The sequence below is a fragment of the Solanum pennellii genome, chromosome 3, assembly GCF_001406875.1.
Source record: "Solanum pennellii chromosome 3, SPENNV200".
In the NCBI taxonomy this organism is placed as follows: Eukaryota; Viridiplantae; Streptophyta; class Magnoliopsida; order Solanales; family Solanaceae; genus Solanum; species Solanum pennellii.
The window spans coordinates 60,161,743-60,179,420 of NC_028639.1; the positions used below are offsets into that span (position 1 = coordinate 60,161,743).

Here is a 17,678-nt window from a genome sequence, read left to right on the forward strand (position 1 = left end):
TTAAATCCGTTGTGATCAGGTAATTATTAAATTGACATGCTATACTATGATTGTCTGTCATATTGTGTGGTCAGCGAGGTGCTGTGCAATTTTAGTACACATAATTCTGAAATAATATCCCAACTCGCGCTCACCCCACGTTATAACAATAGCGTGTTAATTATGCCTCATCATATTTGTCACGTTCTCCTTACGTCCATTACTCTTTTCACTACAAAACACAAAACCCAACCGTCCACTTTTGTTACTACGGGACCTACTTTTACATACTCGATTAATTTAACAATATATCTATCATCTTTCACCAGTAATATCTATTGATTAATAAACGTGGGCTTCAATCAATTCATTGAAAATTACGTCATGCTTCTTCAATTTTTGTTTCAATAAAAAAATAAAATAATAATTATTATATCGAATCACCATAGGATAAACCATCTCCTAAGGAAAAGTATAATAATTCAGTGGTAGGAGGCCTCTTCTTGGCCACTATATAATTGTTGCCCCATTACTATTTTCTCCAGTTGTTGTGTAGATATAAATTATTATTTGCAAAACATTCAGCGGCAAGTTGCCCCTTCGTATCCTCTTTAAATTTCTGTGTATATATACAGAGAGATTTGTTTAGATGTTGTGGGGGTAGAGAAGGACTGTTTTAATTCGTTGCATATTACAAGGTAATGATATATTTTTGTCATTGTTGAAATAAAGAGTAAAGTTAGCAACTTATGAAATCCACACAAGATTATCATTGGCCTGAACCAATAGTTCGTGTGCAATCTTTATCTGATAGTGGGATTTGTACAATTCCAACAAAATATGTGAAGCCACTCAATGATAGGCCATGTTTGAGTCATTTTAGTGATGTTAATATTCCAACCATTGATCTTGAAGGAATCAATAATTTTAAAGAAATATCAGAAGCGTGTCGAGATTGGGGGTTTTTTCAGGTTGTTAATCATGGCGTTCCCCCAGAGCTGATGGATGAAGCACGACAAGTTTGGAGAGAGTTTTTCCATCAACCGATGGATGTTAAGCAAAGTTATGGAAATACGCCGAAAACTTATGAAGGATATGGAAGCAGACTTGGAGTGGAGAAAGATGCTATTCTTGATTGGAGTGATTATTATTTTCTTCATTATCTTCCTGGATATTTGAAGGACTATAACAAATGGCCTGCCCTCCCTTCTTCCCTAAGGTACGTTAACTTTTCTTTTTCATGGATCAAACACACGTGAAACTTGTCATTTCAATGTTTAAGCTGAATGCAGGGAAGTGATGGAAGAATATTCAAAACAAGTGGTGAATTTTGGTGGACGTTTAATGAAGATATTATCAGAAAATCTTGGATTAAAAGAAGATGTTTTACAAAATGCATTTGGTGGTGAAGATATAGGAGCATGTCTAAGGGTAAACTTTTATCCAAAATGTCCACAACCAGACTTGACCTTAGGCCTTTCTCCACATTCGGATCCTGGTGGCATGACCATTCTCCTCCCTGACCAGCATGTTGCCGGCCTTCAGGTCCGACGCAACGCTAATTGGATCACTGTAAAGCCAGCTTCACATGCTTTCATAGTCAATATAGGCGATCAAATTCAGGTGCAATATCTTACTTTTAACATAAATATTTCTCTTTTTTTGGATTAATATAATACACGTCTCACTCTTAATTATGTTAAATGGTGTGAAATTAAAAATTAGTAAAACTTACGTATATCACAAGTTAAATAACTTCCTAGTTCCTTCTATAAGTAATATTTAGATGAGCACTTTTCTCCTTTTAATGGAAAACATCAACAAATAACTTCATGTACAAAACACAACTTGATGTTTATTTTTTGTTTTATTTCAATAGTAGTAATAGTTTTTTATTTGCAATAATTATCTTTAAAGAAAGGAAATTGACCAAAAATAGTCACATGGGAACGAGTGAAAACAGCCCCCCCACGTCCTCATAAACGAAAATTTAAGAAGCCAAATTTCTGAAAAATATTATACGTCATGGACAAGTTGTTCGCAAAATTATACTTATTAAAGATAAGTCTTAATAATTCTAAATTGTTTTTCACATTTTTTTTTCAAAGACCACGCAAGTATAAAGTAATAAAAAAAACATCCATAGAACATTCAACATTAAACACTGTCATGTCACATCTTTGTTAATATTTTGGTATATGACATCTAACCAGATTCATTTAATTTGATCATTATATATCGACTATCAAATTGCTTCCACATGCATATTTCCTGCATATCAAATTGTGTTAGGATAATTATATAACTTCCCTTATATATAAACTATAAAGCATCCTCTCTGTCTCAATTTATGCAAGAACATTTGACTTCAATTTAAAAGAAATTATTAGGAGTAATATTTATGTGATATAATTCATTTTATTTTTGAGCAAAACAGAAAATTTAAAGCCAAATTATTATCAAACATTTTTTAAAAATTTTTCGACCAACTTAAAAAAACGGTTACATTAATTTGATTGATTGATGAACAGATTAGCAAGTAACCATCCATATTCCGAAGAAAAGGGCTTTAGCACATGCTACACGAGACCAAATTGTCGTGAAATCTATAAACATTCCTTTATAATGATCTTATTGTAATATTAAGTAACTTTTTTTTGGAGAAATATTGCAACTTTAATACGTAAATCTTACACTTGTAAAGATTGTTGATTCACTCATTTTTTGGATAATATTTAAAAAACAATTAACTTTGACTTGTTATATTCTTCCAAATTTGTAATTATTTTTGGAAGTAGTAAACATTGATTATTAGTATAAAAAATTTAAGTGAAGACACACACGTTATATATATATATATAGAGAGAGTGATTGATTATAGTTAATTTTTTTTTTATTGAAGAAAGATTAAGTAGAGTTTATTTATTGAAGAGAGATAAACATTATTTGTCCATTTAATGATAAAATAATGGTAATTTATTTCGCAAAAGCCAATATTTGGCATACAGTCATACAACCTTATCTTATTGAATATATGGACTTCACATCTGAAGATAAATTACAACATATATAAAATGTTGGACCACCCTAGCTAGCTAGAAAAATTGTACATGAATATTCTTCTTGATTTTCATTCTTTTTTTTTTCTGATTGTAGAGTATACATCTCAGCTATTGAATATTTCATGTGATTGAGATATTATTTGGTCAACATTTAATTTGTGTGTTTGTGTACTTAAACACGTAGATATTAAGCAATGCAATATATAAGAGTGTTGAGCATCGAGTGATGGTCAATTCGACAGAAGAACGCATCTCCCTGGCGTTTTTCTACAATCCAAAAAGTGATTTGATGATAGAACCAGTAAAGGAGCTGCTCACCACACACAATATTTCTCCATTGTATCCACCAAGAACCTTTGATCAGTATAGACTCTACATAAGGACTAAAGGGCCTCAGGGAAAATCACAGTTAGGGGAATCAAATAAATCAAATCCCCAACATGACAAATGTAATTGATGCCTTTTTTTGGTTATAATAATAATAATAGCATCATACTGGCTTGTATGAATTTCGATTATATTGTCCACTAAAGTTTAACTACGGAGATGAAAATAAATTTCCTAACATTTTTTATTAGTTTAATTATAGCTTTTAAATCATAGTTTCACTATATATTTAGTTTTGCAAGTGATGATACGAAAAATGTGAATTGCTTACTTTAAATATTATAACTATATATGGAGTTTAGTGCATATAATTATAAATATAATTTTTAAAGAAGTTTCACAAATCATTTTTTGGAAACTAAGAAAGAGGGCAAATATAGGCAGGTCTCTCTTTTTGACTTGTGAATTTTTTTAGTGCGTTTCAACTACCTCTCCACCTTGGAGTTTAATTTAATCTAATTGATACTAAACATGTTTAACATTGGATAATCAAATTTTATATAAACGAGTTATCCAATTTATTTTATTTTTTTTATTATTTCAACAGCTCTCTTCATGATCTATCGAATCACTTGAAATAATGAATAATGATATACGCCAATATGTCCTGAAATATATATAATTACAATAATTTGGACAGTGCAACTAATAGTGGAGAGCATGCTAAGAAACTTATTAATGTAGCGTAGACTTTAAAAAATATTAGTGGTCATCCAAGAATAATTGAAAATTTGATAAAGAAAAAGCATTTTATGGTGGTTAGTTCTTTTTTTCTTTTTTTGTTTATCTTATGTCGATATTATTGACATGGTTAGGTGCTCACAATATTTTACTTTAAAAGGGACCTTCGTGTTTACTTTTTTTTGTTACAAAAAAACATGCAATAAACAAATTAATTTATATGATAATACTGGCATATTAGCCCTCTAGCACGTTTAGGAAAGTGCGTATTATAAGTAAATGCGCTTTTAAATGCCTTCAACAGTTGTTTTTGAAGGCACCAGGAAATTAAATTTATGTTTATTTTGATCAATTTGGGTGCATCTAAAAAGATATTTGCACTGCATAACTTGATCATTTGTTATTTGTTTTGAATAATGGTACGTATTTTATACTTTTGGGAAACGATTACATAATTAAATAGAAAATTAAATCTTGTCATTGCCTGCTTATTTATAATTTGATGAGAATGAAATTAAATCTTCTAGATCTTATTTGGATCCTTTGATAGATTCAACTTTTGACAAAATATTTTTGTGTGTCTTTTTATGCCACAGTGATACACTCAATATCTTTAAGTTTACATTAGAATTTTCTTTCATTATGTTCTCTATTCTGAGGACCACCATTTACTAAGACATTTAACGAAGAGGACGTTGTTCTTGACAAAATTCATAGAGATTAAACCATTCGTGTTCTAAATAATTTCCAAGAGTCTAGTAAGGAACCAAGTAAAAGTAAACCTTAATTTCTTCATCAAATTTAATGTCCATAGAAAATGATTGGTTCATGATCCCTCAAAAATTATATAAATAATAATTTTCAAAATGAAAATCTGCTTTATTAAGAACATTATATTGTTTCTAGTTTTCCGAGCATACAAACTTTTAAGAAGTTCCATAGGATTTGAACACGTGTTTCCTCATAAATATATAGTTCAACACGTTATTATCAATTCATTAATAAATTCAAAAACCTGTTTGTGCAACAAATTTCACTCTTCATCTATTTAATTATCATTTTATTATAAGATTTTACAATGATAAAGGTTGGTTGATAGAAGTTTATGATAAAGCAGATCTTTCAGGTTTTTTTTCCTTTCAAATGGGATAATCAATGTCATTCATCAAAATAACCATTTTATTTGTGTTGACTTCTATCTTTCCACTCAAAAGTATAGTTATTGCTTATCAAAACTCTGATATCAGTTTGTTGAAAAAATTCGAACTAATACAAAAATATATATGGTCAAAACAATGGAAATAAAATGAAAAATCACTGATATCAATAATTTTACGTGAAAAACTTTTTGAATAAGGAAAAAGTCACAGATCAAAAGGATTAATTGATATCATTAAATCAAGAAATTTTAAAGTGTATAGTCACGTGTACAATATGAAAAGTGACTACTACATGTTGAAGGAAGCTTGAAGACTGATGGAACATGTCGAAGGAACAGGTCCACCGAAGCAAGCTGACGGGTCCGAGTTAGATTCATACTAGGACTAGACTACTAAATTGTGTTATGTACAATTAAGCTAATGAATATTGTAGGAGTCGACTAGGATAAGGTATTTGACTTGTGATACAATACTAATGTAAATAATTGTGTTGTAGTAGGATTCCTAGTATAACGAGAATATAACTCTTCTCCTATATAAGGAGTTTGTAATTGTTGCTCCCAGTTGCACACACAACTGTACGTGGTCGCGCAAGTAATATAGTTTTTTTAGAAACGAGTTATTGTTCCCAAGGGACTTATGATCAACTTATATTCACACTTAATTCCACAATTAAAGAGAAAAGTAAAAAAGTAACTACTTCACAGGTTGATTGTTTTATAGTTAACTACGACTAATATGCACTAATTTAAAGTAAACAATGGTGAACGACTTTGATATAATGTTTCAAGCAAGATTAAAAACAACTCCAGGGCTGCATCATAAATTCGATATGATGTATCATATTCTTGGCTTCGAACTAATTTCAGTTGTCAAATTACTGGTTTATAGGGTTAATAGTATGATCCGGGTTACACACCTCTCTTCGCCTACCCCAGTTAGCTATCTAACTACATCGTTGAGGGGGAACAAATAGACTAACTGGCGAGCATTTATATTTCATCCTATTTTGTAACCAAGCAAAGGTGTTCGTCTTCCGGGTCACTCCTGAACACTAATCTCCTCAATATAATGAGTGAACCGAGCTCTCTATATTCCCTGATCTATATAATCTCTCCTATGGCCAATTCAAGATTAGACACTATATTTATCTCTAGATGGTCAGTCAAGAAATAATAAAATAAGAATATAAAAGTAATTTAAATTGACAACCGAAGATTAATTCATGAAGCCTCAAATATTCAACAATCGATTCATAGCTACAGCCCCAGAAATAAGGCGTTTAGCTACTGATGCTCTTAATAATCAAGAAGAGATAATTGTTCATAAACAAATCCGTGAAATAGAAGAGTTAAAAAGGATTAGAAACTTGATTCTTGCTCTTTCACACTAAGCAAACGTCGAACCCTATTTCTGGCAGCCCTAGGATCTATTTATAGTAGTAGATAAAGTTAAGAACAAATCCTACTCAAATTAGAACTCCTAGCTATTGTTTAAAACTTGGAAAAGTTGGAATTTGGCTGGGGCGGCGGGCCTCTATTGCGCCTAGCATATCTGGGAGTTGAGCGCATCCTGGCACAGCGCGCCTGCCAGTGCACCTCAAAAGAGGCTCTGAATGACATGCCTTGGCGCGGCGCGCCTTCCAGTGCGCCTCGCCTAGGTACTTCATCCTTAGCCATTTTTCACTTCCATTTTTTTTCTCCTTTCTTCGTTCCAGCTCCAATTTCTTTGAGATTTCCTGAAATCACTAATCATGTGTTTAAGCGCATAATTATCGCAAATCATCACAAAATCAAGATAATAAACTAAAGATTTTTCTTTAACATAATTCAATCATGTGTAAATATTGACTACTTAGGCATATAAATATGCCTAAGATCACTCAACATTATAATCATCAATACATCCTTGATTTCTCCATACTTACGTGAGATTTCTACATGGTATCATAGCAAAAAAGTTTTTCCTCTCTTAACCTATTGTATCAAAAACAAAACAACCACATTATCAAACCGCAATGGCCCCTTCTACCAACACTTTTTCGACCTCTTTACTTCATCATCTTATTTTGTCCTGCTCCATTAAGTCTAAGCCAACAAAATATCTTATATGGAGCACACAAATGTCTAAGTTGATTCAAGTGATGAGATTAACCTACCTCATCACATAACCACCTAAAGATACTTGTTCCAGTGAAAAGACTACTAAGAAAATTTTAGCAGGCGAGAAGAGTGCAGAAGGCAACAACATTGTTGATGGAGAAGGATGTGTTACTAAGGAGTTGGATTTTAAGCACCCTGATAGAAGAAAACATGTACTTGATCGTAGGGTGCTCCACTGCCAAGGAGATGTTGGAATGCTTAGAAGAAACTTATCTTCAAGTAACAAAAGACAAGGAGTTCCAGTTCAAACAACAACTACAAAGTGTGAAGCTAGGAACCAAAACAATTGATGAATATATTAAGGAATTCAAAGGCATATGAGATGGCCTTGCAGCCATTCACAAGCATGTATATGAAGATAGCAAAATGATTAATTTTGCTAGAGGTCTAGGTCTTAAGTATAAGACCTTCAGGACTGTCATGCTAGATAAGACACCATATCTTACTCTTAATCAATTTGTTAATGCTCTCACGCGTTTTGATATAAAGGAAGATGAAGAAAAAGTGTTTCAACAAAACCATAACATGACATTCTATGCCAAAAAAGGCAGGGGAAGAGGAAACTACTCTCAAAGAAGAAGAAACAATAATAATTTCAATTTCAGAGGAAGTGGCTTTAAGCCTACTGGACAAGGAACATGTTCTTATAACAGCGGAATCAGACTAGGTTCTCAAAACAGTTCCTCAAGTGAAAGTCATGAGAGGAACAAAAATTATGTGTGTCAAATTTTTAATAGGAATAATCATACTCCTCTTAAGTGTTTTTACAGGTGGTATTACTCTTACTAAGTCACAAATGAGCTACCACAAGCATTAACTGCTACTGATCTACAAAACACTAGGAATGACACCTTATATATGGACTCAGGAACAAGTATCCATATGACACATAACTCAAGTCTCCTAACTAATCTTAAACACTACAATTAACCAGATAAAATCATTAACGGGAATGAATCAAAGTTAGACATAACACATGTTGAAAACATACTCAGATCAGGTCTAAAGTTAAAAGAAGTTCTTGTAGTCGCCAAAATTAATAAAATTTACTCTCAATTAGTAAGCTTGCAAAGGATAATTATTGCACTCTTTAATTTGATGAAAATGAATTTGTTGTAAAGGATAAAAAGACAAGGATACTGCTAGCCAAGGGATCTAAAAAGAATGCAAAACTATGCTTTGGAACATAACAATCTCTATGTTTTAACTGCTGCACACGATTGGAACAAGTCAAACAACATGTGGCATACTAGATTAGGACACCTTAATTTGAAGTCTTTAAAAGTTTAGACTAGTAATTGTTGCATCAATATTAAAAGTTGGAATAAAATTCCTACTGTTTGTTCTAGTTGTCATTTGAGAAAGAGTTTTAAACTTCTATTTGGTTTGAGAAATAAAATTGAGAAACAACCCTCATTGAAAATCCATTGTGACTTATAGGAACCTGCTCCTGTCGAATCTTCCCAACATATGAAAGATTATGTCATTTTTGTTAATGATCACACGAGATATACATGTATTTATCCACTGAAAAAGAAATTTGAATTCTTTGAGGTACTTGTAAAATTCTAGAAAATGGTGGAAAAACAATTTTCTAAAGAGATTAAGATTTTTCAGTGTGATGGAGGTGGTGAACGTATCCAAACAAACTTTATCAAGCATTTGAAAGATTGTGGCATTTTGATACATATTGCATGTCCTAACACACCTGAACAAAATGGAGTTACAGAAAAAAAACACAGGCATATTGTGGAGACTGGATCAATTGTACTACTTGATGCTAACCTACCTTTATTTCTATGGGTTGAGACTTTCCTCACCGCAGTAATCCTGATTAATAGACTGACTTCCTCTGTCCTAAAGATGGTGACTCTATTTGTTAAGTTGTATCGGAACAACCTGATTACAATAGCCTAAAAGTGTTTGGGTGTAGACGTTTTTCGTATATCAAGGCTAACAATAAGTTTATTCCAATGACTTGCCCTAATGTGTTCATAGGGTACAACAACTTACACAAAAAGATATAGATGCTATCATCCATCTACAATGAGGGTGTACATATCCATACATGTTGTGTTTGAGGAAACATATTACCCTACGTGTCTCAAATCAATCTCAGACTAACATTGATGTCTCACCTTATCTTGCTACATTTGTTGATTTTTTCTCTAAACTGCATGCACATGATAATTCTGATTCAGGGGAACAGGCTGCTAATACACACGTTAATGGTGATAATGTTGCTACTTCTCACATACTCTTTGATGATTAAAGTACCATTGACCTCTAAGGCGAAGAATCGAATGCTGAGGAACAGGTTGATTGTGATGATCTGTACAGTAGTATTGAAGCTTCAGCTGCATATTTGGATCTGCTAGTGGCAGTGAGGAACAAGTTGCACTTACAGGTTCAGTCAATTCGCATAATCAAATGACGACTTTAGTTGATATACCTATTGACCATCAATCTGACAATGCTAAACTTCAGTCAACTAATTAGTTGATGTATCAGTTGAGGTACTTCCTGCACCACAAAGGCATCATATGATCACTAGACACAACACAAAGGAACAGAACTTGTAACAACAATGTTATTCTGGTAACCAAACACTATCAAGGAAGTACTTAAATCACCTTATTGGCTTGCAGCAATAAAAGAGGAAATCAATGTTTTACACATGAACAAGACATGGATATTAGCACCCAAATCTCATGGTATAAATTTGCATGACTCAAAATGGGTGTCAAGACAAAAGTAAAAACTGATGGAACGATAAATAAATACAAGACCAGGGGATTCTCTCAGCTTGAAGGCGTAGACTCAAAAGAAACTTTAGCCCTGTGGTTAAAGCCACAACTATTAAAGTACTTCAATCCATTGCCATGAGCTCAAGGTGGGAAGTTAGACAACTCGATGTCAAAAATGTCTTTCTCTATGGGTTCCTACAAGAGGAGGTGTAGGTGAGTCAACCTCGTGGATTGATCCCAAGTATCCTTAGCATATTTGTCTACTTAAGAAGGCATTATATGTTCTTAAACAAGCACCAAGAACCTGGTTTGATAGGTTTAGCACACATTTTCTACACCTTGGCTTCATCTGTAGTAAGACATATTCTTCATTATACACTACAAGCTCACAAAGGCGCCATATTTCTTTTCTTATATGTAGATGATATTATTATCACAGGTAGTAACCTATCACATATCTCAGAGTTAGTTCGACAACTTGTAAAAGAATTTGCCATGAAAGATCTTGGTCCTTTACACTTCTTTCTAGGAGTAGAGGTTAGGTATTTTGATGGAGGTATCCACTTAAGTTAGAGTAAGTATGTGGTTGAGCTGCTGGAATAGACTGAAATGACTTTGTCAAAGTTGTAGCCACTTATTTGGCTCAATGTTTACATGAAGCTGAGAAGCTTGGTTGATACATCTTTTTAGAGAATGATAGTAGGGAGTTTTCAATACTCGACAATCACAAGACTGGATATTACTCATGTTGTGAATTTAGCAAGCCAATTTATGCAAAATCCAAATAGTAAACATCTTCGGGGGTGAAAATGATTCTCATGTACATCAAAGGTACTCTACACTTTGGACTCAGAATTATTTCACAACCACCATGTAGGTTATATGGATACTCAAATGCTGATTGAGGAGGTTGTACCACCACTAGAAGATCGGCTACAGGCTATAATATCTACCTAGGTGCAAACTGTATTTCTTGGACTTCTAAGAAATAGTCCACAATTGCTCGATCTAATGCTGAAGGTGAGTATAGATCACTAGCCTCCACTGCAACAGAGATGACATGGATCATGTATCTACTTCATGACCTTGGGCTGATTCTTTGATCTGTACCTACATTGTATTGTGATAATATGAGTGCCTTGTACATGACAGTTAATCTAGTTATGCATGTTAGAACCGAACACGTTGAAATGGACTATCATTTTTTTCGTGAGAAGGTGGCCAAAGGACAACTTATTACTCAGTTTGTGAGGTCTAACAATCGAATAACTAGTATTCATACAAAAGCATTAACTAAACAAGCTTTTGCTAAATTTCGTAGCAACCTAGAAGTTACAGTTTTTCCACTCACTAGCTTGAGGGGACGTGTTGAAAGAAGCTTGAAGACTAATGAAACAAGTTAAAGCAACAGGTCCATCAAAGATGGCTGTAGAGTTTGAGTTAGAGTCATACTACAACTAGACTACTAAATTCTAATTATGTACGACTAAGCTATTGAATATTGTAGGAGTCACTATGACAAGGTATCTGACTTGTAATACAATACTATTCATGTAAAAATTGTGTTGTAGTAGGATTCCTAGTATAATTAGAATAGGAATCTTCTCCTATATAAGGAGTTTGTAACTCAATATTATAATCAGCAATTCATCCTTGATTTCTCCATACTTACGTGATATTTCTACACTACACACTCAAAAGAATTAACCCTCTTTTGATTTTTATTTAACTAGAATATCGCTCACACTCTATTTTTCTTTAGGAATTATTTTCCTATGTAGTTTATAGTATACCTCACAACTCTCTCTATTTTTGGGGGGTAAATAAACAACTTTTATTGATTACTAAAACTGCAACATTACAATTCTGAACATGGCCAATCCTGCTTCTCATTACCTCTATAGCCTAAAGCAGCACCTTCGTAGTAACTAAAACCAGTGTGGTGCTAATAGAAAAAAACAATATATATATATATATATATATATATATATATATATAGAGAGAGAGAGAGAGAGAGAGAGAGAGTTAAGCTTGTATCTAACGTTCAACTAATAGAGTAAGAAAGAGACTATAGGTCTGTGTTAGGGCATATGCTTTAGCTTTTCAAGGTAGTCTTACCACTTATTATGTTTTACTCCTCTTGTGTATATGCAGATTACAACCTCTGTTTATATTTTATCAATTTGGAATTGACCTCCTTGAAAGCACATTCAGTTCCTTTACCTCCATATCATTGTAACCACCATTGCAAATAGGTTGTTGAGTATGCCCCCTCTCCTAGATCCTTCCTTAGCCCAATCAAATGTGTAAGCCACCTATTCTTTTCAGTTGCCAATAGGCCTATATTCACCCACCTATATTATTAGTATGCTCTAAGGTGCGTGCGTAGTTGGACATTCAAACATGAAATGAGTCAGATTCTCCAAAGGATTAGCACATAATACACAAACAATAGGAGACTCTATATCAAATTTTTGCAGCCTATCTACAGTTGGTAATTGCTAATGTAGGGATAGCCATGAACAAAATTTGTGTTGTGGATGGATTGCAGGATGAGTTGTCTTCCATTGTATTTTGGGGTATTATGGTCTTAATGTAGCATACATACTCCTAATGCTGAACTTGTTGTTGTAGACCATTATTTCCAGTCTATCACTTAGGTTGCCTTGAATAGACATGGCAGCCAGGATATATCTCCTTGCCTCTATTATTTTTTGGATAACCCACGGTCACGATCCGAGGTTACCCCCTAGAAGTAACAAGGTGTACTTGACCCCGAAGGGGTGTCATACAAGCCCTTAGTATATCATCATCACATAAGACGTAGAATACTGCAAAAGAAATTAAAACTTTTACACAAGTCAACCATCTTTTCATAAACAAAAATAGGAACTAGCTAAAACCATAAAGAGTACAAATAGAGTCATAATTTCTTACATCAATAATGTCTCAAAATGAGAAGTACACTGGAAATTCTAACAAAAGTTTATTACAATGAGACACATAAAATGGCATCAAAGTACTTGTCCACGGATCTTGAGGACATTCCACAAGTCTTGGAGAAAACCTATTTCAAGCTTCCACTATGGGCTCAATCAATTATCGGAACCTACACTCATAGTAAATTTAGAAGAATTGGGTTAGCATATAAAGTATACGAAGTATGAAAACATGCACAAAACCATTAAAATATGCACCTAAGGGACATTTAGTTGAAATCATGCATTTATCAAGTTTAAAAGTCATTATCAACATATATTAAGAACATAAGTTGAACCAACATATAAGAAACCCAAGGCAACATTAGTGCAATTCAAAGGTGAGGTCCCATAACCCTACCAAATGCTAATATCACCTCTAGTCACCAACATTATACATATATTACCTTTACCTCATTCATATCCATCATACATAAAGAATGGGCAATTCTTGTTCATCTTTTACAATAAATGAAACCAACCTTTACATTCATACATAGTATACGTACATAATTCATAAGTCTTCATAACATAAAAGAACCTCATCACAATCCCTCTTAGAACCTACTTGTTTAATGCATAGATGGAGTCTCATACTCCCATCCTCACTAAGTAGTATCCCTTTAGAGGTCATAATTAAAGTTCTTATCCTTAACATAATTTATATTCTCATCATATAGGAAAATGTAGCCTTAACCGATATAGACCATATTGAGCTACATGGAATCGGGTGTTCTACCCCCACACTAGAAAGAGGTGTCCTACTTGCCTAAGGTAGAACTAATATCTTAGCTTTTAGGTGGATCCATTAGCTAAGACCTATGTGGTCATATAGTTACGGGATATAAAGATTGTTTTTAGAAACCCTAACTACTAATGTGGGTGCTTCCATCTCATGAGACACTATATTGGGAACCCAACTACTAGCATGAAAGAACCCATCTCATATTCATATTTACCGGTGCTAAGCATAATTCCCTTTAAAAGTCATATTGAATCTTTACTTATGTTCATTCATCAAAGAATTACACTAGGCACCAATCAACACATCATCATAATATCTCATTGATTTATTAGGTGAGAATGTCCTTTCATCCTTATTATCATCAATATGTGAGTAAACCTTTCACATCATGTTCATAGTATGCCCATTAGACTAACCTTTCAATCAACACATTAAGCTTACCATAATCATATTCATTCGTACATAGTCAAGTGTAAGGATAGAGGAAGAAGAATCTTGCAAATCTAAACCATCAATACACAATAGACATAAGATCATGACCTTCTTAAAGAATCATGAATTCATATACAATTTTCATCCATAAGTGTAAGCCCTAGCAATTTACCCCCTCATTGATCATGAATCATGTATCACAATTAACCCTAGAATTAGTACATTAGGCATGAATAAAACAATATTCAAATATTAAATTATCATAGAGTCAATCATATAGAAATCATCTTGCATCAATACACCCATCACAATTCATGAAATTGGGGTCATGTTGGTTTAACCATAGAAATCACCGTTAAATGACAATTCATCCATAATATAATACAATTAATTCATATAAAATCGTTTTAGGAAGAACTCATGGCTAGAATGGAAAACCCTAGTTTCTTGAAGAATCTACAATTTGAAATTAAAGAGTTTGAAGGGATACATGGAGAAAAATGTTCTATGGATCAAAGATAACATACCTTAATTGATGTTTTCCTCAAAGAATTGGTGAAGAAAGACTTGTTCTTTCCTAGATTGAGCTTTGCTGGAAGTCTTTAATGGAGTCTTGAGAAAGAAATAGTTTGGGAGGGAAGTTGATTTAATTTGAGTTTGTGAGTTATGGGAGTTAAGTGATTGTTTGAACAGTTAAAAATACTTAAAATGTCCAATAATAATTGTCCCTACCCTTAAATGATCTAATAGGAATTAACAAAAATACCTCTACCTTAGCCGAATCCCAAACCAGCTTTTGCAGGTGGAGATCAACGGACCTGTCGTGCATGGGGGTGGTTTGTGTCATAGAGGAGATTTTGGTGGAAGGCTTGGGGAGACTAAGTCTCAACCCATGCCTCTTGACCATGGAGCGTGGGTCCACCCACGACTCGTGGATTACCAATCGTGGTTCAAGCTGTTTTTATGAATTTTTGGACATTCCCTTGGGTCCTCTTCAAGGACCGTCAGGGGGGTCCTAGGGGGTCAAGACTTGACGTATAGGTCATAACACCCTAGTACTAAGTTAGTATGGTCATTTTAGGATTTTAATCAAAACGTTTAATTCGTTTAGGATGCTAGATTATATGTTAGGCTCTAACTTAGGTCACTAGATTTCTGAGGTGTTACACCCATGTTGCATTAAAGGGGATTTGACATGATCTGAGGTCCTCATCCTTCATGTAATATATGTACCAATTTGACCACAAGTTGTCCTTCTTAGAAGCTAGAGCCCATAATTGTTTAAGTATTGCAGCCTTATTCCAGTTACTTAAATGCATAACATTCAGACCCCTAAACTTCTAGGTTGACCCACCTTTTCCCAATAAGTCAAGGCTCTTTTGGAGGTACTAGTGGATCCTGCCCACAAGTAAGTTTTGTACATTTGCTTAATTAGTTTCATTATTCTTCTTAGAGAGAATGAATATTTGTGTCCAATATGTCTACATACTAAATACCACATATTTAATTAACTATAATCTATATTTTCTTCATATGTGGTTTGGTGTGTTTTACAAATGACAAAAACAGCAGCTCAAGCTGCAAAACGATAAGTTTCCTCCATTAATGGTGGTTGAGATCTCACCAACAATAAGAGAAAAAAAGATATCATTGAAAATGTGTAAAAACTAACTGTAATCAATACAATGTATGTGTATATATACACACTGATGGAATCTTCTAACAAACTCAACTGACTGTGAAATTGTAAACTTGTGGTTCCTAACTAACTAACTAACTAACTAAGTGAATGAACATTAATTATCTAATTTTGTGAATGAACAGTGCACTAAACAAACTAATCTTATCAACCCCCCTCAAGTTGGAGGTGAGTTACATATAGACAACTTGCTCAATAAATTAGTATGCTTGACTCTTGTTAAGGCTTTAGTAAAGACATCAACCAATTGTGAATCCGTGGGAATGTATTGGAGTGTGATCAATTCTTGTTGCAACTTGTTTTTGACAAAATGGCAATCCACCTATATATGTTTAGTTCTCCCATGAAAAACTGGATTCTTAGCAATGTGCACTGCTCCTTGACTATCATATAAGACATGTATAAGTAAGGAAAACTTTATTGATAGCTCATCAAGTAATATTTCCAGCCATACTATTTCACCTACAACCTATCTCAAAGCTTTATGCTCTGCTTCTGCAAAGGATAGTGACACTATGGGTTGTTTCATAGACTTATTGCTAATGGGGTTATCACCCATGAGAATCAAATAGCCACTTACCGACTTTCTGGAATCAGGATAAAAGGCCTAATTTGAGTCACAATAAGCAATAATGGTGAGGTCAGATTTGTTAGAGATGAAAATTCCTAATGTTAGGTCATGTTGTAGTTATCTGAGCACATGATAGACTGCTTTCAAATGGAGCTCTCTAGATATTCCATGAACTGAGTGAGGTGCTGCACACTATATGCTATATCCATCCTCGTATTGGTGATAAAATTAAGCTTCCCCACTATTTTCTATAGTGAGTAGGATCTGATAGTGGTGTGCCTTTTGTAAGTCTAAACTTTTCATTAGATCCTAATGGTAAAGTAGCAGTTTTGTGACCCATAGAATCAAATTCTTTCAAGAGGACAAGAGTAAACTTCTTTTAGGATATAATAATACCATCCTCCTTGTAAAAAATTCCAGACCAAGAAAGTAATTTCATCTATGTCAATCCCAGTTAGAATGATATCATCAACATATACTGCATCAAAAACCAGAGAGCACCCATTCTTCCTATAAAACAGTGAATAATCAATAATAGAATGAGTGTATCCTTTTGAGTAGAGGTTGTTAGTCAGCTTGACATACAATTGTTTGCTGCCTACTTTAATCCATACAATGACTTCTTCAATTTACAAACCATGTTACTATTGTCCACATCCAGTCCTTGTGGTAATGCCATGTAAACTTCCTCATTCAAATCACCATGAAGGAAGCATCCAATTGATACATGTTTCAACCTCTTTTGAATGCTAAAGAAATTAGAGTCCTAACAGTGGTCATTTTCACCACAGGTGAAAATGTCTCATTAAAATCTACACCAGCCTACTAAGTATACCCCTTTACCATCAGTCTAGCCTTGAACCTCTCTACACTACCATCTGCCTTGTGTTTAATTTTGTACACCCATCTGCACCCAATTCTTCCCTTTAGGCAAATTAACTAGTTCCTAAGTATCATTTGCACACAAGGCATCAAATTCCTGTGTCATTGCCACTTGCTATGTAGGATTCAAAATTGCTTATTTATAATAAAAAGTTTTAATATCATGTGAAATAATATTTATTAATTATTGACT

At 33.7% G+C, this 17,678-nt stretch overlaps 1 protein-coding gene across 3 annotated transcripts; it reads left to right on the forward strand.

The window, feature by feature from the left end:
- Window positions 1–343: 343 nt before the first annotated feature.
- On the forward strand, window positions 344–3,606 carry LOC107012990 (probable 2-oxoglutarate-dependent dioxygenase At5g05600). 3 transcript variants are annotated; one of them, XM_015212971.2, is made up of 3 exons: window positions 344–1,198; window positions 1,272–1,602; window positions 3,226–3,606. In XM_015212971.2, exons 1-3 carry the CDS (start codon window positions 729–731, stop codon window positions 3,496–3,498), a joined length of 1,074 nt encoding a protein of 357 aa, XP_015068457.1. In that variant the 5' UTR covers window positions 344–728; the 3' UTR covers window positions 3,499–3,606. The 3 variants fall into 3 exon arrangements, with proteins under 3 accessions (XP_015068457.1, XP_027771110.1, XP_027771111.1); XM_027915309.1 differs by having other exon boundaries at window positions 345–1,198; window positions 3,136–3,269; XM_027915310.1 differs by lacking the exon at window positions 3,226–3,606 and adding an exon at window positions 2,511–2,735 and having other exon boundaries at window positions 345–1,198.
- Window positions 3,607–17,678: the final 14,072 nt, after the last annotated feature.